The sequence below is a fragment of the Culex pipiens genome, chromosome 3, assembly GCF_016801865.2.
Source record: "Culex pipiens pallens isolate TS chromosome 3, TS_CPP_V2, whole genome shotgun sequence".
Classification (NCBI taxonomy): domain Eukaryota; kingdom Metazoa; phylum Arthropoda; class Insecta; order Diptera; family Culicidae; genus Culex; species Culex pipiens.
In genome coordinates this window covers 92,737,890-92,763,069 of record NC_068939.1, presented here as the reverse complement: position 1 = coordinate 92,763,069, position 25,180 = coordinate 92,737,890, and the positions used below count along the sequence as shown (strand labels likewise).

The 25,180-nt window shown below is 42.4% G+C and overlaps 4 protein-coding genes across 4 annotated transcripts; 2 read left to right on the top strand and 2 right to left on the bottom strand.

Moving 5' to 3' along the window:
* Positions 1-110: 110 nt before the first annotated feature.
* LOC120413383 (opsin, ultraviolet-sensitive-like) lies at positions 111-8,168 on the top strand. Its single transcript, XM_039574181.2, has 4 exons — positions 111-495; positions 554-763; positions 828-964; positions 7,433-8,168. Exons 1-4 carry the CDS (start codon positions 251-253, stop codon positions 7,978-7,980), a joined length of 1,140 nt encoding a protein of 379 aa, XP_039430115.1. The 5' UTR covers positions 111-250; the 3' UTR covers positions 7,981-8,168.
* Positions 5,338-7,114, bottom strand: LOC120413384 (E3 ubiquitin-protein ligase sina). Its single transcript, XM_039574182.2, has one exon. It carries the CDS (start codon positions 6,591-6,593, stop codon positions 5,739-5,741), a length of 855 nt encoding a protein of 284 aa, XP_039430116.1. The 5' UTR covers positions 6,594-7,114; the 3' UTR covers positions 5,338-5,738.
* Positions 8,169-10,916: 2,748 nt separating the features above from the next.
* LOC120413392 (uncharacterized) lies at positions 10,917-20,513 on the top strand. Its single transcript, XM_039574190.2, has 5 exons — positions 10,917-11,058; positions 11,141-13,031; positions 13,087-13,283; positions 13,363-13,500; positions 18,644-20,513. The coding sequence occupies exons 1-5, from the start codon at positions 11,056-11,058 to the stop codon at positions 20,465-20,467; spliced, it is 4,053 nt and encodes a 1,350-aa protein (XP_039430124.1). The 5' UTR covers positions 10,917-11,055; the 3' UTR covers positions 20,468-20,513.
* A 2,509-nt stretch (positions 20,514-23,022) lies between these two features.
* Positions 23,023-24,901, bottom strand: LOC120413403 (eukaryotic translation initiation factor 3 subunit L). The gene is made up of 2 exons (XM_039574202.2): positions 24,742-24,901; positions 23,023-24,622 (listed from the first exon to the last, which is right to left on the bottom strand). The coding sequence occupies exons 1-2, from the start codon at positions 24,769-24,771 to the stop codon at positions 23,039-23,041; spliced, it is 1,614 nt and encodes a 537-aa protein (XP_039430136.1). The 5' UTR covers positions 24,772-24,901; the 3' UTR covers positions 23,023-23,038.
* Between the last annotated feature and the right edge of the window lie 279 nt (positions 24,902-25,180).

The window sequence follows — 25,180 nt, the reverse complement described above, 5'->3', positions numbered from 1 at the left end:
CTATCAAAGCAGCTAATTGTATTTGGTTTAATTCTTCGAGCCATGCAAATCGGAACCAATTTGGAGCGCGGATATAAAAGTCCGTTGAACCTGGCACGATTTTGTCAGTAGGCACAGCCAAGTGTCTAGGACGGTGTCCCCCACAGATTCGGAACAAAAACGTGGAAGCTGGTTTTGTGTGATAGTGCAGGGCAGTGCAAAGTTTGTAGGATTTTAAGTTTCGTTAAGTTTAGCAAAAAAAAGAAAGAAAATGCCCTTCCTCGAGCATCTCAGCGACAACTACACGGCCGTGTTGCGGCCCGAGGCGCGACTGTCGGCCGAAACTCGCTACCTGGGCTGGAACGTGGCCCCCGAAGATCTCCCACACATTCCGGAACATTGGCTCAAGTACCCGGAACCGGAAGCTTCGCTGCACTATCTGCTCGGTTTGCTGTACATTGCGTTCACAATTTTCGCCCTGGTCGGAAATGGACTCGTCATCTGGATATTCTCCTCGTAAGTGTCGGCCACGCGCCGCGTCCGTTGGAATCAACTTTTAACCCCACAATTACAGCGCCAAATCGTTACGCACGCCGTCCAACGTGTTCATCGTTAACCTGGCGATCTGCGACTTCCTGATGATGGTCAAAACGCCCATTTTCATCTACAACTCGTTCACGAGGGGATTCACCACGGGATATCTGGGCTGCCAGATCTTTGCCTTTATCGGATCGCTGTCGGGAATCGGTGCCGGTGCTACCAATGCTTGCATTGCGTACGACAGGTGAGAAATTCGCAGGAAATGATTGATTTTGAAAAATTCACGCTCCTGGTCCTGGTCTCCTCAGGTATAATACGATTGCGCGGCCATTCGAGGGAAAGCTGACCCACACCAAGGCCATCTTCATCACGTGTCTGGTTTGGGCGTACACCATTCCGTGGGGCCTCCTGCCGCTGATGGAGATTTGGGGTCGTTTTGTACCGGGTAAGTGAGACACTTTGCTCACGCTTCTTTCGTCCCTTTCCTCGACTTCACAATCAGAATCGAGGTACAGATTTTATGAAAAACTATGAACCATTCCATTTTTGATCTAAAATCACGTTTTATGCCAGTTTCGAACACGCTGTATCATTTTAAAGGGGCAAGCTAGCACCATACTCTCTTTGGGAAAGTTGTAGAGCAACTTTCAGAGCAACTGAATATGAATCCGATTTTAATATTGCGTAAAACGTGAATTTCATAAAGATGTTTTTCCCATTTTTCCCGTCGCAATGGCGTACAATTCAGCCCCACACTGAAAACCCAACCGTGGTAGTTGCTACCATATTGTAGGGTTAAATTGAGAACACGCACAGACGTATTTTTGCTGAAAACATTCCGTGCTTAGATTGACTGATAAACGCAGTCAGTTTTACTATGTCGAGAGCGGTATGGTAATTTTAACCCTCCAATATGGAGAGAATGATAATGATTTCGTAATTGCTACCATGCAATTATGTGGAAGTATGGTACTAAAACCGAATTCATATTCAGATGAAGGTGCTTGAAAGGTGCTCTACAACTTTGCCGAAGAGGGTAGGGGCAGGGGGGGGCGGGGGCAGAATGGACCAGGAGGGCAGAATGGGCCACCCTTGGTTTAGGGCTTTAGAATGGATTTAGACCAATTGTAAGGCAAGGGTTTTATAAAGGACGACAAATAACTTCACCATACCGAAAACGACGTTTGAATTCATTGTATTCTTGGAATTATGAGCAAAAATGTAAATTTATTAAAAAACCACGCAAATGTTGTTTATTTCGAGGTTCTAAGCTTTTTCGAAAGTTAGATTGTATGAAAAAGTTTGCTCAATGCTTATAACGATACTAGATGTTACTACCAAGGTATACAAACAACAACGGAACCTTGAAATCATTTAGAGGCTTGGTGGTGGAAGTGTTAAATTAAAATCCACTTGGGGGCAGAATGGACCACCCTTATCCTGCCTTATAAAAACAATCAAAAGTTATGAAATTTGGATTAAATGGATTATTTCACTCCTGGTAGCTTCACAAATAACGTTTAATGCAACATTTGTTGATTTTTTTGTTGTTTTGAAGATTATTTGTAAAAAAAGTGTCCTTTTTCAACATATTAACACTATTTAAAAAAATCTTTGTTTTGGTAAGTGACTATTTTTATTAAAGTGGTCTAACTTCATGGAAACTATGTTAGAAACGTACCTTAAGTCATTTCTTATCTCCCTTCAACGTTGTATTAGACAAAATGGCTTGTTTTCTAAGGTGACCCATTCTGCCCCGCAGGGTGGCCCATTCTGCCCCGCACCCTGGAAAAGTAGTCGAAAAAACTTTTTTTTTAAAGTGGCTCCAAAATAGTTTTAAGCTAAAAAATTTCATCAACCAAGTATACAACATTGAAGGGAACATCCCAAAGCATAAGCCTACTACACTGAATTCATAAGTTTTCATGTTTTTCTATGGTTTTTGGCGCATTTTACTTAGGCGGGCCATTCTGCCCCCCTGCCCCTATGTTGCTAGCTTGCCCCTGAAAAAAGATACAGCGTGTTCAAAACTGGTCTAAAACGCGTTTTAGACCAGTTTTGAGGACGCTGTATCTTCTTTCAGGAGCAAGATAGCACCATTCTCTCTTGGAGAAAGTTGTAGAGCACCTTCCAGAGCATCCGAATATGAATCCGGTTTTAATACAGCGTGAAAACGTGAATTTTACAAATATCAAAATCGAAAAAATGGGTTTTTCCATGCAAAATTCCATAGAAAATTAAATCGCTTTGCGCAAAAAAAAAAAACGAAGTTGACTTTATAGCTGTTGGCCACCATTGCCTAGTGTCTACCAACCACTAGTGTCTTCCTTTTTAACTACAAGGACTTCGCCGCCCTGGGTTCCTAAGTGTACTAGAGTATGGCACGGAGCGACGGCGCCGAATACCCATATTTACACAAGGAATTTTAGAGCGCCCGCCGCGGGATTCGAACCAGCAACCTCTGGATTGTGAGCCAGTGCGCGGTCCGATTGATCCACACGGGCGGGTCATCTTTGCTTTGCGCAAAGTGAGGACTTAACCAATGGTTCCCAAACTTTGGGGAGTTGTTAAGGACCACAACACAAATTAAAAATTGCTGTGCTCACTAAATTTGGACAACTTTATTGTTTTCCATACAATCATATTACACCCTACTGGCGCATTGGTTGTTTTAAAAAAGTAATCTAGAAATTAGAGCAGGGATGCCAGATACACAGATTTTTCTGTGTTTCACAGACATTTGAGCTCCTGACAGACTTTTTTTGAGGTGCACAGACTTTTTAAAAACTTCATTAAATTGTTATTATGTTAAGATATCAATCGAAACTTATTTCGTTAGTCTTCAAATGCTTAAAAACACAATTTTTGATAGATTTCTTTGACTGTAAATTGATTTATTTGAATTTTAGACAAAGACACAGACATACACAGACTTTTTCACAGACATTTTAAAAAATCATGTGGCATCCCTGAATTAGAGTTCTGCGGCCCATCATAAGTAATTTTGTTTCCATAAATTTTCTAAATAATATCCAGATTTTAAAGTGAAGATGGCGTTACGAATGGAGCACGCCCGAAATGTCAAAATTTTATATGGAGATTTTCAGAAAAGTGAAAATTTGACCATTTTCCGGGCAAATTTCACCGGATTTTTTTCTGTAGGGTTGTAAAGCATGCCAAACTGAACCGAAACGTAAACCTTTGACCAGCGAGGGTCTGAGTCGAGACGGTTAGAAGAAAGAGGCGCGACAATGTGGGAAGGGGAAGTAATTTGTGATGGTAGACGGAATTGTTTTGATTCGCAGCATGTTGAGTCAACTGTTGTGGATGTACCTGAGTATCGCAGAACGGGGTTTCTCTTCTTTCCATTTCAGCTATCACCTATCTTCTGTTTATTTTGTTTCACTGATTTTCTAACACGGCTTCAGTTCATTATCCTCCATTTGATTTCGATTTTACTTTTTGATTCTCTTATCTCTCAACCCTTTTCTTTTTTTATATATTTGAATAATTTTTCATCTGCCCTATAAATTGCCCTTAATATAATCTTAGCTTGTTTGTTACCTCTATTTATTAACATTTGTTTATTTCTTTATCTGCTTAATAAATTACTATCTTTCTTTTACTATTGTTGTTGTTGTTGTTAATTCATTTATTTCTGGCAGCTTTAACCTTCTTGGTCATTCGCTGCCCTCCTTTTACTATTGATTCTTTAAATATTATATTTCTTTCACTGTCCATTGTTTTCAATCTTCACCTATTTCTTCAAACAAGTGAGGTTCGAGTCCTTACTCAATTTATGAAATGATCAAAGAATTAACACAAATATTACTACTGTACTTTTGCTATTTTTTATGAAATGCTTAGGACCAAAAAATTGTAACAACACACCGCGACAGAAGAAATTGCAACAGATAAACATGATCCAACACTAGGAAAGATTTCAGGAGAAAACAATACACAGTAAATAACAGTTAGATTTTGAATTCAAACTATAAATAAACATATAAATCAGTTAAATAAATGTTGATAGGCACACAATAAATAGTTAGGCGCTTATACTTACATCAAACACTACGCAATGTTCCACCTCCGGAACGAGTTCAAATGCGTAACCGGAACAGGTGCGAATGCCTGGCACGAACACTCAAAGCGTGTTCTAGCGTGTTGCTCGTACTGACTCAGAGCAAGGGTGAGATGTAGGTGTAAGGGCAGTGCGTGTTCGACGGGAACCTGGTCTAGGCCCGTTCTTACACTGAAAATTGCGAATTGCGAATTTAGAAAAAATCAGATGTATACAGTCCAGAAAAGATTATCTTAAGCCTTGATTATCCGAAGTTTCAATTATCCGAAGTGATTTTTTTCCGAGTCCTGGACTGTATAACTTTCGATTGAAAATCTATCATTTTAAAACGGAAGATTGTTAAAAGGGTAGTTTGCAAGAAACCCCGTCATGTTTTACATTTTTAGAAAGGTACTCAAAAGGCCTTTCCAGTGAGTCCAGAAGATTGAAGATCTGCCAACTCTATCAAAAGTAATAGGCACTTAAATTTTGGTGTAACTTTACATAAAAAAATGTTTAAAAATGGGAACTGATGAAAATTCACCATTTCCTGATGTAATTTTACATTTTTTTAATACAACATCAATCATCATTTCCTGATGAATGTTACCATCATTTTTTTCTATGTAGGAAGGAAACAAATACTTCAAGAAATCTGATTTCGTTATAGACCCCAGAAATTAGTTGAAATTTGGGGGTTTTCTTCAAACGGAACAAATTGGTACTTGCAAAACAAAGCAAAACACGTTCAACACCTTTTTTTTCTCAATAAAATTTGTTTATTGAATGAAATATTTTATACATCCTGATCACTACCGACTAAATGTTGTGTGTGTGTGTGTGGGTGTGTTTTGAGGGAGGGGACGAAAACACCGCAAAATTGCATCTCCTACCAATTCATTCAGCTTCAATAATTAGTTGATTGTAGTTTATCATGTTTGTTTGTTTAATTATGGTTAAATGGGGAATAATCCAATCACGGAACAGCACAATCTTCTTCCTTTAAATTGATGCGTTTTTTATGTCGATGGTGTTTGCTAGTTTTGGGTGATGTACATGACGATAAATTAATTTAAAGGTGTTTTTTTTTTCTTGTTTTGTATTAAGATTAAAGTAATGAAAATCAACGAAGATGGGGTCGGGATGTCCTCACTATTTAAACAACGGAGATAGTTACGTTGATTCCGAGGTTCCCGTTGTCGGCAAACAGCTGTGCGATTGAGGTATCGAACACGAGGCAGTCCGAGTTGAGGATGGCGCTGGCGACGCCCTCGTGGATGGACCGGGGCATCGCTTCCCAGGTGAGGCGACGCCGGTTCCCGTTGAGTTCGAGCCGGTAGGCAAAATTTTCCGCCTCCTTGCGAGATCCGATCAGCTGGACGATGGCGTAGAACTGCTGGTGGCCGTCGTACTTTTCCTGCTTTTCCAGCACCAGCATAAAGTGGTGCCCGAAGCAGGACTGCATCATGACCCAATCGACGGCCCCCGGCAGGTTGATGTCGGTGGCGAGAAAGACAATGTCCTCGCCCTGGAGTGTAGTTATGCTCTTGTGGGACATCATCAGATGCGGCATAACGTAGTCAAGTGAGCCCTGCCACTTGCAGGAGGCGCCCGGGCAGGGACAAAGATACGGCCGGAACTCGCAGGCCTCCTCGTGCTCGGCCTTTTCGGTGTACACCAGGGAAACGGTGCAGCCGTGGTTCGAATGTTTACAGGGAAATTTCACGTTCGAGGCCACCTTCTCCATGGCCAGGTTCCGGATGTTGCCGAGCGAGCCGCGGCATGTGGGACAACAGGTCAGCTTCGAACGGCAACTGGTGCACACCAAGTGGCCACTCTGGCACTGCAGAATCGGCGGCAGCACGTAATCAAAACACACGGGACACTCGAACAGCGATGCCAGGTCTGCCGAAATTCCATTGTCCCCTGCGCCCACCGACGAGATGGAGGAATTTGACGACGACGAACCAGTGACCTCTCGCCGTTTCGGATTGTTGATTTTCCCGGACATGTTTTCCTCCTCCTGCTCGGCTGGCCGCGATCGAATGGCAGTGCGTGTCGTCGTCTCCCCGAAACCAACCAGACTCTCGTCGTCGCAGCAAAGTTCCGTCGTTGAAGTCGTCGTCGTCGTCGTAATCGAAATTGATTTTGATTAGAAAAGCTAATTACTTTTCAGCTGCTGGTGCTCCGCCACCACCCCCTTTTTGCTGGCTGTCACTTTTCTGCTCTGCAAGGCGAAATCGGTTCCTCCTTTTTGGTCACTGTGTCTGTCCCACTGCCTGCGGAACCTATCGCGTTTCCATCACTTCCGCCGGATGCAAAATCTGCTGCTGGTCTGGGATCCCTCGCGAGAATAAAAAACGGGATTTTCACGCGAAATTCGCAGAATTTTCACACTCTCGCACGACGACGACGATCGAAAGTGATGTTTTTGATGCTTTTGTGTGTAATTGTTTTTTTTTTCTCCTCGCACTTTGAAGGATGGCTAACGCCTGCGCTAACGCTAACGTTCGCCATCTTCGCGAGCAGCGCACGACCCGAGCAGAAAAGAGTTTCTCCGTTATGTCGACTCTGGGCTGCCAGCGGGAAGGACAGTGAGAAAATCGAGACATGTGGCTCCAAATTTTGACTTTCAAATTCATTTGATATTTTTGCTGAAATTTGTCGTTGAATTTTAGTAGAAGATTATGGAGAGATGTAAATTTCGGAACAGTAAAGTGCAGTAATCACTAATAACAAGACATCTTCTAGGCATCTCTCGGCATCGATGTGTTAAACCAAAATTGAACTTAATATTTTTTCTTAAAGTTAATTCCTTTTTATTAAAATAAAAACCCCTTGTATTTCCAGAGGGTTACCTCACGTCCTGCACCTTCGACTACCTGACCAACACGTTCGACAACCGCATGTTTGTGGGCACCATCTTCACCTTTAGCTACGTTCTCCCGATGAGCCTCATCATCTACTATTACAGCCAAATCGTAAGCCACGTCGTGAACCACGAGAAGGCACTCCGCGAGCAGGCCAAAAAGATGAACGTTGATTCGCTGCGCTCGAACCAGAACCAGGCCAACTCGTCGGTCGAGGTGCGCATCGCAAAGGCGGCCATCACCGTCTGTTTCCTGTTTGTGGCTTCGTGGACCCCGTACGCCGTACTGGCGCTGATTGGCGCCTTCGGTGACAAGAGCTTGCTGACTCCGGGAGTGACCATGTTCCCGGCGTGTGCATGCAAGTTCGTTGCCTGTCTGGACCCGTACGTGTACGCCATCAGCCATCCCAGGTACAGGGTGGAGCTGCAGAAGCGACTGCCGTGGTTGGCCATTACGGAAACGTTGCCGTCGGATACGGCGTCTACCACGACGGAAGCTACCACGACGAACGCCACGGCATCGTCCTAAGTGTTGATCTGTAGTTTAATAAGTATTGATAAAGTAAACGGAATATAAATCTACCCAATGAAAACCATTGCTACGAAATACCGGACTCGATACAGGAAATCTCACCAATGTTTTTGTTTTAGTTTTTCACAAAAAATGTTGAACAACCGGAATTAATTGAATAATTATAAAGCAATTGAAGAAGAAAATTATCATGTTTTGATTCATTATCACTGCCACAAAGCATCCAGGTTTTTTAAGTCACTTAGACATTCGATTTAGATTGACGTCTTTTTAAAATTCTTTTTTCTTTTTTCCATAAGACTTCTAAAAAATAAAATGTGTTCACAAATCTTATTGAAACATGACAAATCTGACCTAAAATCACGTTCATTACTGATATTTTATGTGTTAACCCCTTCCCGCATTCCTTACTTAATTTTTCATATCTCTAGATTTTAAAAGTTCAATACATTTGAATTATAATTTCTTTAAATATTTTAATTGTAGCATTATAATTTATGATTTTTTTAACACTTAAGGCTCTGAAAGGTATCATTCTCGGTCGCCCATTTTGCGGCAATGTTTGTTTTAGAAAAACATTCAAATCTTGAGTCAGTATGTTTCAATAAAAAAAAAGTTTTCTTTGTGTTGTTTGTAGAAGCATTCTACATATCGTGAATAATTTTTCAATTCAATTTACTATATCTGGACCCTGAATTCAGAACCATCATTGACGGTCATTGCCCCAAAAGTGAATGACACCATCTACGTTTTCTATCTTAAAGTTACCTCCTTAACCTGATAAAAGTTGTAAACTAACAGGCTCTCGTCACAAATCAACTATCAATTACAATTACAATTACGACCTTAAAGTTGAGAAAAATATTAAATTATTTAAAATTTGGATTACTTTCATTTATTTATTTTTTTAATTAATAATTAACGATTTTTGAATTTTAGAATCTTCAACTTTTTAAATTTATAAATTGTAGAACTTTTAATTTTTGCATCTTATTTTTTTTATGTTGGACATTTTTCAATATTTTTTTTATCCTATAGTTTTTTTTTAAATAATGTGTATTTTTATTTTTTTGTAATTCACAATTTTTTTTATTTTTTTTTTTATTTTTGTATTATTTTTGTTGATTAATTTGCATGTTTAAAATTTTAGAGGCTTTGATTTTTTTAATTTATTTTTTTTTCTGCCTGAAAATTATTACATTACATCAATTTGATCCCAAATCCCTATGTTAATCTTAGCATATAGCCATAAAAGGCTGCAATTATGCAATTTATTGAAAAATAAAATTTCTGTAATCTTGTCTGTGATTCGAGGAATCATCTGTGGTCCTGTGTGACCCCATGGAACGAGCTGTCAAGAAAGATACTTCTGTCAAGAAAGGTTGCGAACCAAAATTTTCAAAAACGTTTTAGAAATCATTTTTAAACCGTTTGTGCAAATAATATATGTATATGGTCGTTTAAAGTTTTTTTTTTTGCTCTCAGAAAAATAAACTTTATTGTTATGTGATCTGATCTAAATCAAGATGTGATCTAAACTTGATTCCAGGACCTAAATGGAACCGAAGTTTTCAAAGAATTTAAAATTAGGGGGTGCCACTTCAGCTCTGTAATTTTTTGTTGCGTTGTGTTTGTTCTAACCGAAACAAATCATAAAGATCAATTTATTGCGCTAAAACAAGGCTTCAAGCGGTATACGCACTTCGGAAGGAACCGGTCAAGAAAAAAATCAAATGGGTAGCAGCGGCAGCGCAAGCAAGTCAGAGAGGGTGAAAGCCCCAGGAAATTGCTCCCTCTCCTTTGTTCTGCTGTTTGTAAAGCTGTTTCTTGACCCCTTTCCTTCCGATCTGCATACTAGCCTTTATCATAGAATAGAGATAGGTAGAATTGCCACTTGCCGATTCCCCCTTGTAAACGTCAAGCGACACTGCCGACAGCGCCACCACTGCTCGAAACGGGGAACTTCAGTCGAAATGCGCACTGTGCACTTTGATGGAACTGCCCTGTGCATTCTGGAGGGTGCGTTTTGTTTGACAGTGACAGATGGAAAAAGGCTTGTTGACGTTCAGTTGGCAATCAAAAATGTGAAATGGTGCTTGGAAGCCGGATGAAAAGACGAGACTAGTGAAGGTGGTAGAACGTTAGGATTAGGCGCAAATTGCGGTTTAAGTTGGAGTGCGGAGTCTTTGCTAGAACACCACGACCACTTTTCTTCACTCCGAACGGCAAAATAGTCATTTCCTCTTTACGATTCTTTACTTGGTTTGACAGCGACAGCGAAATGTCAACATGACAAAACAGATGTCTTGGAGAAGTGAAAACGGGTGTCAACTTATTTGGCATAATCTTGAAATTTAGAAAAAAAAATGCTGATGCGAAATAAAAATCATTTAATCTTATTTAAAACAAAATATCCTAGTTAAGGGATGCACTTATCTTGAATTTTCATAATTGTTTTGATTTGTTTTCCATGTTTTTTTTAAATCATTTTACATTTTTAATGAATAATATATATGTGCCAACCAGTTCTCCACATTCTTGACAGTATTATGCGCAGGGTGTTGTAGTTCCCCGTTTCGCCGCTGGCATCAGTTAGGCAGCACAGTTTTGTCCCCCGGTCGGTAAATGAGTGGCAATTCTATCTTTCTCTATTCTATGCCTTTATCCAGATTCGCCCCGTGTGTCCCGATTTACCCACATGACGGTACTCTACTTTCACACGACATTATTTTAGCCGATATTTTGGATCCCTTTCCCCCACTGTGCACAGGTTGGCAACATTCTCATATGTCGACTTCCCTTCCAGCCTGGAAGTTCCAGGTCGACATTCCTCGCCGATGCCACCGTTCAGGCGCGAGTGCACCCTGTGCTTTTTGACGTTTCTTTTCTCGCGTGCGTGACGTTTCGTTCTGTTCGCGCATGATGATTTTCCGAAGAATTTGGTAATCCTCGTGGTTTTCGGATGGTTTTGTGCGCCTAAATTTGGATTGTTTCGTTACAAAATGCTTTAAAATTGGTAGAATCTAAGTTTGCAAGGTAGCCGATATAATAATCGAAAAATTGAAACTAAAAATGGTACGTAAACTGTGAAAAATGTGGTATTTTTGCAGCCTCCTCGAAAAGTGTGTTGACAATGGCAAATCTCACCTTTTTGCAGGACTTGAACGAGCACGAGCTGGCGGAGCTGGAAGAACGGCTTTACTCCAGCATTCACCATGCGGCCGATCCCGGCGTTGGTCCGGCTGCGGCGGAACCCTCGTCTGCCACTCCCGGTTTGTCCGCAACAGCAGCAGACAAGTCAACCTCTTCGGAACCTACGCCGGGTTCCGGATCGACGGTTCGCATCGTCACCGACAAGGCCATCGTGAACGCGTCCAAGATGAAGCGGTACTGGAGCTCTATGGAGAACTATACCGGGATTAGGCGACCGAACAGGCCACGGAACAACAACGCGCCGGCGGTTGAAGCGAGTCGGGTTGAGGGAGGAGAGGGAGAGGATGGCGTGGTCAAGACATTCACTCCGTACCAGTCGATTCTGGGACCATCCGGGATGGGCGGAAGTGGGTCCAGCAGTCCGCGAGGGGAATTCTTGCTGATGGAAGGAATGCCAAGCAAGCAGAAGAAGAAAAAGGTTGGGGAAGGCAGGAAGGTGCTGAATCCGAGCAGTTTGCGGGGCAAAAAGATGGAACAGCTGCAGAAGATTAAGGCCAAGAAGGCCAAAGCTAGCAAGAGTCGCCAGAAGGCCCAGGTTGGCCAGCAGCGTTTGGTGGCGACAATCGAGCTGGAATCTTCGGATGATCAAGATGGAGAAGATTGCTCGCCGGATCCGATCAAGCAGGAGCAGGAGGGAATTGAGCATCAAGATTTGGAGGATTCTGACCCGGACGAGGTTGTGCTGGTGCCAAGTGCCCCGCCTCCGCTGGTGTGCATCGATAGCAGCGACGAAGACGGAACCAAAGACAAGTTCACCCATCCAAAGTCTAAGAAGAAGAAGACTAACAAAAAGGTCAACTCGCCACGTTGCTTGAGTCCTTCGAACAGCTCCATAATGTCGGATGATTTCATTGGCCACAACGATCGGACCAGGCTGAACGATAGTTTCATCGAGGGAATCACCAACGATTTAGAGCTGGAATGCCAGGACGTTCCGTCCGGAAGCGCAATCTTCGCAAGTGACCATCCTCAAACTTCTCGCGCGGATCGCGCCCCTTCTATTTCTTCCGAAGGCACCGTAGCTACAAGCAGCGATACGACCGACCAGGACAAACGTCTCAACAAGTCGGCGACCGGTGCGACCAAGCCCACGTTCTGCTCAACGCCCAAGCAAACGCTGCACGTCCGAAGGGCCAGCGCCAAGTCCCGCGAACAACCGGAAGAGGACAGTATCTACTCGGCGACGTCTGCGAAAAAGTCCAAGCCCGCCGAGAAGCGCGCCAGCAGCGGAGGCGACTCTTCGGACGAGTGTGACGACGGCGAGTCGCGCTCCAAACGGTCCAAGTCCTACCACTCGGACGCAAGCAGCACCAAAAGTTCCAAAAAGCAGCGCAGCAAAAAACGCCGCAAGAAGGACTCCGAACACTACTCCGATGAGGACTTTGCGTCGATTCTGACCGACATCGTGCAGGCGATTTCGGAAAACGAAGGCGACAGTTCCGACGAGCCACCAGCAGAGCCAGAAGTGGTCGCCGAACCGGTGGAGAACATCACGGACAGTGACATCCTCGAAATCAAAGACCAGGAACCAAACACAATCAGTCTACCTCAGGTTGAGCCGCGGGAAAACTTTGTCAAAGCTCCCTCGCCGGAAGCGCTGGACGATAGCAACGACGTGGTGGCCATCGAACCACCCCCACCGCCAATGATCAATCTGGCCGACGAAGACACGCGGGACGTTTCGGGGGAAAGAGCGGAATACGAGCGCATTCCCGGGCTCCGTCGCATCGACGACGATCCCGAGTGCTGCTGGAACGAAGAGATGAAAAAGTTTTACAATGATTCGTGGAACTGCGAAGACTTTAACGTGTCCACCGTGCTGTTCAACATGCCGCGTGAGTATCATTGCAAGGTAGTTGTAACGTTTATTGTAAATCATCTTACTCACAGGTCAAACCAAACACTGGCCCATCGTACACAAGGACAAATTTCCGGACCCGCCGAAAAAGGAGATCATCTGCAACAACTGCCAACAACCGGGCCACATGAAGTACAAGTGCCGCCGGCCACCGAAACCACCGACCTGTTACATGTGCGGCCTAACCGGTCACCAGGAGACGCGCTGCCCCAACACGCTGTGCCTTAGGGTATGACCACTTCTTCGCCACTCCAACCCATAAAGTTCAGTATTAATTTGCAATCCCCCTCCCCACTCATCTCGCACAGTGTGGAGAAAAGACGAACAACTTCCTGCGCGGATGTCACGCGTGTTCCCGCGAGCAGCACATGACGTGCCATCTGTGCGGAATCCGCGGACACGCGCAGCGCAACTGCCCGGACAAGTGGCGCCGCTACCACTCCACGGTAAGTTGACTGGTTCTGGCTTGCAGTTTTGCAGCGTGATGGACGCGTTCAAACTGGACAGAAATTGTACATAAATTGTGTGTGATTGATTGTCCCCCGGGGGTGGGTTTCGGGATTCCGGCGCGTGGTTGTGACTGACGATAGCAACGACAGGGCGTGAGGATAACTACGCGGTGACGGTCGCGCGCAGCGCGGGTGGCCACTTGACATTGGAAATATGAACACTACAAAAATAGGGAAAAAAGCTATGAAAAATTGGGAGTGAACTTGTTTTTGATTTCAGTTTAGCAGTAGCTATTTACTAATTCTAAACTTAACTTATTCTTGATAAAACATTTGACACGTTATGCTTGAAACAATTTACTCTACCATTAATTACATTTTTGTTTTACTGAATTAATTTCATTTCTCTTAAAGAGTTTACCAGTTTTCAACGCTGATATAAATATTAAGATGGATTGATCTTAATATTCAGACTGCTTTAAAATTTATAATAAAGGTTTATTATTTGTATAAGCCGATAAAAATAAGTGTTCTAAAATTTTAAAATATTCGCTATCGAACAAATATAGAATCTAAAGTTTGAAAATTCTGAAAATGAAAGAATGAAAATAATACTCTTTAATATTTACTTGAAACCCAAAATATATTTTTAGGGCAGAACAATTAAAATCATTTTAAAATCGGAATCTGTCAAAAAAGTATTTAAAAAAAAACACTTTCAAATTTTTACGAAATTAGAAATGGCCTATTTCATGTGAAACCACGGACGTCGTCGTCGTCCGTGGTGAAACGGCACACTACTCGAAATCGACTTTTTTATCATGCTCAAATTTGATTGAGCTTTTTATAGCTAACTACGGACTTCGGAAGGAACATGGTCAAGGAAAGTTGCGCATTCTTTTTGTTACCCCCACAACAAAAGTTGACATTTCGGTTTGAGCGCGTGTGCTTGAGATTCTTGTAGGAAAAACAAAAAATAATAATATATCGACGGTAACATTTCAAAAGGCATCATGTACATTTTGACACTTTCTGGGTTATTGCATATTCTGAAAGTACTCCTAATTAGCTACCTCTTCACGAAAAATGAGCAAAAGTTACTTCAGTAAAGTCTGTTTAATCATGATTTTTAATAAAGTAACATAAACAAAATCTCTGCCATCAGCAGTCCCTGTTTATATAGCCCTGTCAACCTGTCAAACAAAAGACTACATGAACCTCGTGACGAAAAAAAAGCAACATGAACAAAGCGCCATGTACATTCGGTGAAGAAAAACGAATCATAACAAAGCGTCCCCCTCAATGACAGCAGGGTGATATAGACGTTGGTGATTTCAAAAGAAGTTATGTTTGTTTTTCTCAAATAAAATTAAGGAAATAATGTTTTATTGAATTTGGATGATCAAGTATCAATAAAAGCAAGGTTTTTCATCGTTTGTTATCATTAGAACTTCTTATTTTGGTTTTATATTAAAATGGGAATTTAAAATGGATGCTCAACATTCAAATGCGTTTTTCTCAAAAAGGATGGTGTGTACATGATGCTTTTTGAAATGTTGGCATCGATATATCAAAATTGTCAACCAAAAAAGCTACAAAATATCAAATAGAAAAGTAGTTATCCCAAATTTTAAAAAGCAGCAGTTCGGAAATTTAAAAAATCCAGAAATCTATAAATTAAAAAAAAATCAATTCTTAAAGTTTAAATTAAAAAACCTTTCTGTAAGTTTTTTGAAAAATTTGTCTTACTCTTTTCTATTCAATTGTTATAAGTTATAATACCAACGATCGAAAAACGATGTAATACACAACTAAAAGGAACTCCAAAACTCTGTTATGTAACTAGATGAACTCATTGTAAATTGATTTATTCACAAATAAAACCGACTTGAATTGAATAAACTAAAAAGAATCAAAAGTTCTAAACTTTAAAAACTATTAAAAAAATCTGTAAGCCTTAATTAAAAAAAAAAATTGTAAATGGAGTACCCGATTTGAATTGTAGTTTGTTCCATTAAAAATAAACTGGTCACTACCAATTGCGTCGGTTACTCCATTCTTAAATTCACAAAATTTAAAAATTAAGGTTTGGCACAGACTTTGGAAAATGGGGATTTTTCAAATCCTTATATTTTAGAATTTTTTACTTTTCGAAGTTTTAAAATTTTCTTGAAATTTTATGGCACTATAACACATCCTCGAGGGTCCCGGAGTATTAAAACTAATTGGACTCCCAACGATAAATTGTATAACTAAACTGTAGATTCCGAACTGTATTGTTGTTTGAGAAATTGTGCTCAAACTCAACTCAATTCAACGAATCATCTTTACGGTTAACTTTACGCAGTCTGCCTGGCCGTTTAGAAAAGAAAATTTTTGGAAGAAATCACCCCGACATTCTCCAGGATGTTTCCGAAAGGGTGGCTGCGCCAGGGTTGGATTATGTTAGAAATTTCTTTATTTTTTTAATTTCCAAATTTTGGATTTTTTTAATTTTAGAATTAAAAAAAATGTTTTTTTTTTATATAAAATTTTATGTTTTCTAATTTTGGAATTTATTTTTTTTTATTTCTGAATAATTTCTTTTTAATTTCTGAAAATCTTTTCCCGATTTTTTTATTTTAAAATTTATAAGTTATTCTTATATTTCATTTTTGGAAATTTTAAAACTTTTGAATTTTTCTCTTATCAGGAGGCATTTTTTTTTAACTTCAAATTTCAAATTCAATTTTTAATTTGACTCGTTTTATTATTTATGTAAGCTTATTTACTATTCAGATTCCATGCTGATATCACAGACAAACAGACGTGACTCTCCATACAAATTATTTTTAAAATCCATCGTCCTTCATCAAACCACCAAATCACGGCGATGCCAGCGCTGCCTGGTGAGCTTATGCCGAAGCACAGCCCAAACACACCAATACAAACCCATTACTGTCATGTGTAATGTCAGTGTATGCGTGAGACAATCAAGCCTTAACGATTGTAAACATCAACAGCTGTTTCGAAATAATTTTGTTGTTGCTGATCATCAGTAACAAAATCAAAATAAAAAGATCAAGACCGACGGCCGAAAATGACGGTGGGTCTGTTCCACGGTCGGTTCCGTTTCCAATGGCAGAACCTCATGAGGTAAATCATGCGGCAGCACCTGCAGCGATGCAAGACAACACAATGTCAGAGACCACACCACTGGTCCTCCCCGTTGCTTGCATGTTCCGTCTAAGATTCCTCCTCCACCGAAAACATGAACCATTACACCTGATACCATCATCAACAAGATACCCCTGGTCACGAAAACACCAGTAGTAGCCGCCGAAATAGAAAAATCCAATTCAAACCTACCGGAATTGATCCCCACGATGGGCGTTTTGGAAATTTCCACGGGGAACGTGTCCATGGCGCAGTTAAGTTGCGTCAAACAACAAAAGCAAAAAGTGGCAATGATTCCAAAAAATGCTGCCGCAAAATTTACATCGAAACAGAACCACATAAACTGAACTGGAAAAAGATTGAGTGACGCAACATCGCCAAAAGGACGACCAGCAGCAGCAATCTGAGCAGCAGTCCACGAAGGATAAGCAGGTTGCTCCAAAGGAGATGACTCCACCACAGGATCCGGCTTTCTCCACAGTAGCGGGCGCCTCAGCAGCAGCCTCGACTTCGGCAGGCAGTGGAGCAGGTCTATCTGGTTAATAGTGGGTTAAAAGATATGCCCTCGCTAGCCGCTCATCTGACTCAGGCCGAAACTTCCCCAAATTGGACCCACAAAGTCTGGAATTTCTGAATTTCATATTTTTTTTGTTTTCATCTGCTGCCTCACACGTGCTCACGCTCAACTTAAAAACAAAAAAAAACACGCATCACACACACTGAGAAAAGACGGGCGAGCTGTCACGACAGCAGCGCCATCAGCGCCGGGTGAGTGGATGCCGAAACAAAATTGAATTTGAATTAACCGTTTTTGGAGGACGATGGTTCGGTACTCGAGTGTCCCGTCTGTTTGTCTGTGCTGATATCATCCACTACACTGAAAAAATTATCATGTTTTCTGTTATGAGCAATGTAATCAAGCTTATATCTGTGAACCCATACATCCAAATGAAATTTTGTCAACGACAAACATATGGAAAATCGGACGAAAATCGGTTAAAGTATTTACGAGACTGAAAAATCAAGTCTCACATATAGAAATGGCCGAAAAATTGCCATAACCCCACGTTTTTTAAACATTTTCACTTTTAAAGCCGCTATATCTTCACAAGAATGGGACTAAGGACGATGGTCGATATGGTTTTTGAAAATTTTGACGTTTTTGTTAATGATTTTTGTATTTTTTTAGGAGAGACATAACATTTTTCGTGAGTCTTTTTGTAACATCTTTCGCTGCTATTTCCTCAAAAAAGAAAATCTTAATCTTAAAATTTAACTTTTAAACATGAAAATTTAAAAATCTCATAGAAATGGCGTGTATTTTTATTTAAGTGTATTTTTTTCAGAAGGCCCATTCAATTTCCTACAAGTTTCTCTTGGACCACTTTTTGATACGATGCAACAGCTTCAAGTTGCAGTAATTTTAAAAATATGAAAAAAAATAACTTACGCCCTTCTCAAATGCCATTATCGAGTGCAACTGGCTCAATATACACAAAAATGGCTTATAGGCCTAGAATAACATGTCTACAAAGTGTCATTGAAATCGGAGAGGAACGGGTACAACAGTACCAGAAAAATCCTGATTTGAGCTGGAATTACTCTGAATATTGATTTTTACTTTTTTTAAATAGTGCATTAGAACATGTTGGCATTTTTTACAAAACTATTTTGCGAATTAAATTAAATTTCCTGAAAATTAAAAAAAAAAACAGAATGATTTATTCTAAAACGAATTAAGAGTGGCCACCCCGAAGGGTAAGTATCACGCACGACCGTCACGCGCTCCGTGTGCACCACGTTATCTGACCCTGTGTTCTCGTTGGTTACAGCTTGTCGTGGGGCCCTCCCCCCCCCTGGGTGGAACCGCCTTGCCTTGTCGTGTTTATGGATGTTCGTTTTCCTCCCTTCCTCCTTGACCCCCGCTCCCTCCCTCCAAATATCCCCCAAAATGGCTTCGTTTCGGTTCGACAAAACCGTTCAGATCGAAGTCGATAGGCCACTCACGCGCGACTACCAGCGCAATCCGAACGCGCGCAGTTGCTGCATTTGTGCCCGGCCGGGCCACCAGGCGCACGCATGTCACGCCGCGGTGCGCATTTTTGGCCAGTGCGTTCCGACGACGGAGATCATCAACTACCAGCCGATGTACTATCCGGAACGGCAGCAGCAGCAGGAGCGGGATGAACAGGGACCGCGGTTTAACTTGTTTAGCGAGGTGGGTGATTTTCAGCTGAACTTCGACGATTCGATCGCGAAGAATGAGAACAGCTTCTACCATCGGTTCTCCAAGTCGGTGGGACTGCTGGAGAAGAAAAAGAAGCAGGAGGAGCGGTTGGCCCGGAAGATGAAGCGGGATGCGAAGAGGCGTAAGAAGGAGGCGGGGGGTGGTGATGAGGATGTCGTTGAAATGGTTCCTGGAGAGGAATCGGTTGGGAAGATAGCTGAAGAGGAAGTTGGTGGTGCTGCTGCTGGGAGCAAGTCTACAGCCACTGCCGTAGCGAATGAAGATTCGAATTATAGTTTTTCGGAGTTTTACGAAGATAAGGCCGGCAAGCAGCAGCCGCAGTCTGCGCTGTCGAGCGAACCGATGCCGGATTTCATCCCGCTGACATCGCCGGATGAAAGTGCGAATCATGCGTTCGCAGTTCCGGCCAATGTGGAGCAGAACACGGAGGCGAAAATTTACCTCACCAAACCGCACGCCAAGATTCTGCTCGGTCCACACGGGGCCAACTTCCTGAAGGATGCGTCCGCCAAGTTCACCCTCAAGCTCAGCATAGCGTTCCAACCGGTTGGAAACGTCCTGCTGGCCAACGGTTTGTCCCAAAATCAGGACAACTTCCACAACGACCTGGTCAAGTTCCTCAACAGCGCATCGCACCAAAACGAGCAGATCAAGCAGATCAACAACGTCCCCAAGGGAACGGACAAGACCATCCGTTACATCGTCGAGCATCTGCAGCTGCTTACGCGTTCGTACGAAAACGTTAAAAGCATGTTCCGTCGCTACCAGCACTGCGAACAACAGGGCACGAACCCGAAAACCTGCGACAAAGTCCGTCGCAACCTCAACATCATTCTGTTTGGTCAGTTCGGCATGCGGCAAGGGCGCGATCACCTCAACCAGTTGCAGAGCAACCTCCAAGAGCTGAAGGACACCGCAAACCCGATCGTCTCGCTCGAAACCCGAGACCAAATCAACCAGCACATCCGGTACATCTTCACCTCGTACGACCACGCCGACTACGAGGACATTATGCAAGAGTACGACGCGCTGCGAAAGTCCCAAAAGCTGTCCAAAGTCAAGCCGGAAGATCTGAACCTTACCCTTCCCGCCAAGCTGAACCTCCTCACCATCGTAGACAGCAAAGAAGCCGACGATCCCGACGACTCGTCGTTCAACGTGTCCAAAGAGTTCAGCTTCGACGACTCCTCACTCCCAAGCGACCTGATCCTCAACACGTCCGATCAACTGATCGACGACGCTGAACCACCGAAACGCGAAGAAGAAGAGGCGCAAGTAACGCCTCCGGCGGCAGTGGAAGAGACCCCCATCAGTGGCGCAGGCTCGTCGGCGGCTCCGTCGTCCAAACAGTCCAAGGTGGAGTTTCTGCTGAACGATTGTCGCCAGATGGTGAAGGTGCTGGACAATAAGCCGATCACGGCCAAGTTCGACCTGATTTACGAGCAAACGCGCGAGGGAAATGTGTCCAAGGCGAACTATCGCACGCTGATGGGGATTCATGGCATTCTGAAGAGTAAGTTGTATCGGAAGAGAAAGAAAAATAAGATGGCCAATAGTTGATTGGGTTGAGGGTGTTGTACATAGATTGAAGAAGACACTTCGGTAGCTTTTATGTGTCTTTGTTTGGTAATAAAAGATGTAGACACATTTTGTAAATGTTCATTCGATTTATTAGAAAGAAAGGCATTTAAAATCATAGAATCTTGAAAGAAATGCTGTCTGCTCGGTTCCAATTGCAGAGCAATGTTTGTTTTCAGGCTTGCAAATAACCGGTTATCGGTTGGCAAATAACCATAAAAAATCCTTTCCGAGTTTTCAAAAAGTTTGTTCTTATCAACACACCTAAAAAATATCAAGAATAGATACGAAAAAAAAATATAGGGGAAATTATCTTTTTATGTTTAACATAATTTGAACAACAAAAATATGAGTTTTAAACATAAAAGCGTTTAGTTTTTAGCTAAAACTAAAAAATGAGGTTTTAACATTTCTCGATTAAATTTTCAAAAGGCCCTATCTGCATAGGAAACCCATGAGGGATAGGTTGTTTTGAAAATTTAATCTAGATTTCAATAAAAAACGTTACATAATCACCCTTAGGTGGTTGGTGCCTTCCTCACTTTCAGAGGAATAAAGACAAATAAATACAAAAGTGGGGACCTTATAACTTTTGATAGGGTTTTCGGATCTTCAGGTCTTTTAATTACCTATCCAACAATCTTACGGACTTTTGTTAAAATTGTTTTTAAGCATAACTTTTGATTTACATTACAAAGCTTCATAATATTTACTAGGGTCTTGTGGGAGCCCAAGACAGATCGAATGAGACCAAAACGGTCCAAATCGGTTCAGCCAGTCCGGAGATAATCGAGTGCATTTTTTTAGGTGCACGGACTTACAGACATACACACGCACAGACATTTGTTCAGAATTTGATTCTGAGTCGATAAGTATACGTGAAAGTGGGTCTACGAGGTCGAAATAAGAAGTTCATTTTTTAAGTGATTTTATAGCCTTTCCTCAGTAAGGTGAGGAAGGCAAAATAGTAAGAAAGGCAAAAAACAAGAGATGGAAAACAATAGCAAACACAATTAAAAAAAAAAACAAAATGACGAAAAATGGAAACAAAAGTTTTGAATTTGCGCAAAAGTGCTGCGCAAAATCAAACTTTTTTCAGTAAAATCGCTGTTTCTCGCCAATGCTACATTTTAGTTTGAGGTTTACATTGATTATTTTGTAAAATTTTCCGGGGAACACGATGGTGATAAAATAAAACAAATAAAAATATAAGGAAATGGTCAAAACTTACTTTTAATACTTAATACGTATTACTAGGGGGCATTTAAGTGTTAAAATTTTATTTTTATTGAACTCCTTGGACAATTTTCTATAAAGTGCAACCTGTAGAAAGTGTTTTGCTCAAATAGTTGCAAAGTTATGATTTAAAAGAAAAAAAAGTTTTTTAGTAACCGTCAAAAAAGAGGGTGGTGCCAAAAATAGAGGGATGGTCCAATCAGCACCAAACATGGGATTTCAGTTAACTATCGATAGATGAACGTTTCCTCCAATTTTAGTCCAAATCGGTGTAGGTCGAGTCCAAAAGTGTACTCAGTTGACCTGAAATGACCCATAAAGCAAGTTAAACTTTCAACCTTAAAATTTTAAGAGTTCTTCTTTACAATGCTTTTTAATGCGGTATACGCACTTCGGAAGGAACCGGTCAAGAAAAAAATCTAATGGACAGCAGCGGCTGCGCAAGCAAGTCAGAGAGGGTGAAGAAAAGCCCCAAGAAATCGATCCCTCTCCTTTGTTCTGCTGTTCGTAAAGCTGTTTCTTGACCCCTTTCCTTCCGATCTGCGTACTAGCCTCAAAGATCAAAAATTGGATGAATAATGAATTTTTGGCGATTTTTTAGATCGAAGCCCGTCTTGAGGCGGGGTTAGGTTGTAGAGGGTTAAAGAATAGAATGACATTACCTAACCCACCGTAATGACGGTGGGTTACTAGAGTGAGCTAGAGTGTAACAAAAACGACTATTTGGTGGGCATTCAAGGGTTTGTTCCGGTGGGCGTATTGAGCCCAAATCCAAAATATGAGCTTGATTGGACGTAACAAGAGCTGGCGCTTTGCATTTACCCACAGTAACTTCACAGAAAGTTTAACTCCATGTTGCACACCTTGCACACACTCTCACTTTTAATTTCTCGATAAGACCTTGTGGCGGAGTCTGTGGACTCGCCCTTTGCGTCATTGTCGTGTCATCGTATTGACAGTTTGATGTCCGGTGTAAATAAAGAGTTAGTCTGATTTTAACCTGTACGTAACCGGTCGTCTTTATTTCGATGCGCCCTCATTGCGATTATCCACAACCTTAACAAAAAATATTCAAAAACAATGATAAGGATATTTCGGCTTAAAAAGTTTAACATGACTTTCCCGAAGGAAATGAATGATTTTATTTACCAGATTTAAGGGACTATGAATTACAACTGTGTGTATCTGATTATGGTAGTAAATGTTACTTTATCTGCAATTAAAAGATGTTTCTGCCCAAAATTTGTGTTTCTGTCCTAGCGCTGCTTGTATCTTATCCAATTCAAAGAAAACTTTACTCGTACGATCCTCGCTTTTTTAACCCTTCAGATTGTGCAGGCGACGGTTCAAATCCTCAAACTTCAGAATCTTACGAATGAAAAAGTCGCCGTAGCGATGCGAAACCTTAGTGTCAGCGATGTGGATCATGTCCTTGTCGATGTAAAAGTCCAGCTCGGAACCGGACTGGAACTTGCCCTCCAGCCCGCTGGCGCCCTTGGTCCAAACGATGTTCTTCATTTTGTGCTTGAAGCACAGCAGATGGGTGAGCAGGTTTTCAATCTTTTGCTCGCCAATTTCGTCCTGCGGGATGTGGTCCATGAACGAGGCCAGCTTCAGCAGCGGAAGGGTCGTGTACAGCTTCAGGTACGAGCGAATCGTGGGCAGTTCCTGCTGTTGGCGAACCTCGTCCATGAAGACGTTGGTCTGGTGCTCCAGCGCTTCCTTCACGTAGTCATCCAGGGGGGCATCCGATGGCGGCGGAACGGGTGAGACGAATTTCGGGCAAGCAAACACGAAGAAGTTGCGGAAGGTGTCCAGGTCGCCGCACTGCATCTTGTACATGTTGTCGTGGTAGTTCTTCTCGCGCAGAACCTGCTGGATCGACTCGTCAATGCACTGCGGGTGCAGCACCAGACAGATCGCCAACAGGTGGTACATCTGGTCGGTTTGCTTGTTAATCTGGTCATTCTGGTAGGAGCGGGCACTGTACAGCTGCTTCGTGCGTTGAATGTAGAGCAGAATCGACGAGAAGGTGCGAATGGCGTCCGAGTAGCGTCTCATCATCATGTAAGCGAATCCCACGTAGTACGAGGTGGAAATCTGGCAAGCCGGAATATGCGAGTACTGGCTCTTCTTGTGCAGCTCGATCGGTTCCAGCACCTTGATGGCCTGGTGGTAATCTCCGAGCAGCGAATGCACACGCAGCAGTCCCACCAAGCTGAAGTAGCCCAGCATCTTGTAGAACGAGTGGCGTCCAAACTCACCGGCCACTTCCTCGGGGTCGCGCCCAGCGGCAGCCGCTTCCAGCTGATCCTTAATCTTGGACATCGAAACCAGCGAATGAAGAACGTTCAGAATACACAGGATATTCCAGACCTTGCTGTTGTTGTTCAACAGCATGTCCATCTCCTCGTCGGACTTGTCCGTCAACCTTGCCCGGTACTGGGCAAAGTTCTGGAACTGATACACAAACTCATCAATCAGCTCCCACAACCAAATGTCCGGCAACTCGAGCTGAACCGGTTCCTTCGACGGAAGAATGTAGTTGAAAAAGTTACAATAATTGTAGAACGAGTTCAGACGCTGCTCCAGCGAAGGTCCTCCCTGAATCCGGGCGTGCAAATGACGATAGTACAGCTCCTTGTACAGGATCATGAACAGATTGTCGTTGTCCACCAGGTGGGCCACTTCGTCCTCACTTGGCCAAGCCTTCTTCTCAAAGTGCTGCTCGCTCAGCTTCGGGAAGGTATTCTCGTACAGATTCTGGATCTCGTACACAACACCACCCTTGATGACACTGCAAAAGTACACCAGGAACTTTTTAACGTCCTCATGCATCGGATAGAAGGACCGGTCGTATCCGTCGTCCGCGGCCATTTCGTAGCCGTACTCTTCGTAGCCCTGTCGGAAGAAACAACCAAGCAGAAAAGTGAGGTTAGAACGCGGGTTGGTATTTTCCAGGCCGCAAAACATCGGTGTTTTAATCACCGTCCGCCCGGAATTCCACCCTCAAAACTTACCCCCTCGGCATAGTCGTCGTTGGAATACATCCTGGAAGCTGCGGCACTCTTTTTTCACCACGAAATTGGCCAAAAACTACGGAAATTGAGGACACGCAGCGATTTTTGCTGTACGTGTAGGACCGAAGAGAAATTTCAGCGAATGTCGCTGCCTGTGCTGGAGCAGCTGTCAACCCGGTAAAATGCTCGGAAAATTTACCGACTTTTACCGAAGGCGTGGGATAGGAAATGTGGATTTCCCTTTCTAACACGCCTACCCCAAATTATAAAAAAGTGGGTTAAAATTCACAAAAGTGTTTTATTTTTTTATGATCGTACACTGTAACTGAAAATCGCACTTTGCTGAGTTTGTTTTCGCACTTTTTCATACGATTTTTTCAGTTTTCGTGATCGAAAATACTTGGTGGGACAATGGAGCACCCGCAGTCGAGCAGTTTTT

What these genes read in the sequence shown, in the direction of transcription:
- LOC120413403 (XM_039574202.2), bottom strand. Translation starts at nt 24,771, where the DNA reads ATGTATTCCAACGACGACTATGCCGAGGGG. An exon ending in ACGACGACTATGCCGAGGGG is followed by an intron (nt 24,623 to 24,741) that starts GTAAGTTTTGAG and finishes TTCTTCCGACAG; the next exon opens with GGCTACGAAGAGTACGGCTA.
- LOC120413384 (XM_039574182.2), bottom strand. Translation starts at nt 6,593, where the DNA reads ATGTCCGGGAAAATCAACAATCCGAAACGGCGAGAGGTCACTGGTTCG.
- LOC120413392 (XM_039574190.2), top strand. An exon ending in CCAACACGCTGTGCCTTAGG is followed by an intron (nt 13,284 to 13,362) that starts GTATGACCACTT and finishes CATCTCGCACAG; the next exon opens with TGTGGAGAAAAGACGAACAA. An exon ending in GGCGCCGCTACCACTCCACG is followed by an intron (nt 13,501 to 18,643) that starts GTAAGTTGACTG and finishes AAAACCGTTCAG; the next exon opens with ATCGAAGTCGATAGGCCACT.
- LOC120413383 (XM_039574181.2), top strand. Translation starts at nt 251, where the DNA reads ATGCCCTTCCTCGAGCATCTCAGCGACAACTACACGGCCGTGTTGCGG. An exon ending in GCTTGCATTGCGTACGACAG is followed by an intron (nt 764 to 827) that starts GTGAGAAATTCG and finishes TGGTCTCCTCAG; the next exon opens with GTATAATACGATTGCGCGGC. An exon ending in TTGGGGTCGTTTTGTACCGG is followed by an intron (nt 965 to 7,432) that starts GTAAGTGAGACA and finishes TTGTATTTCCAG; the next exon opens with AGGGTTACCTCACGTCCTGC.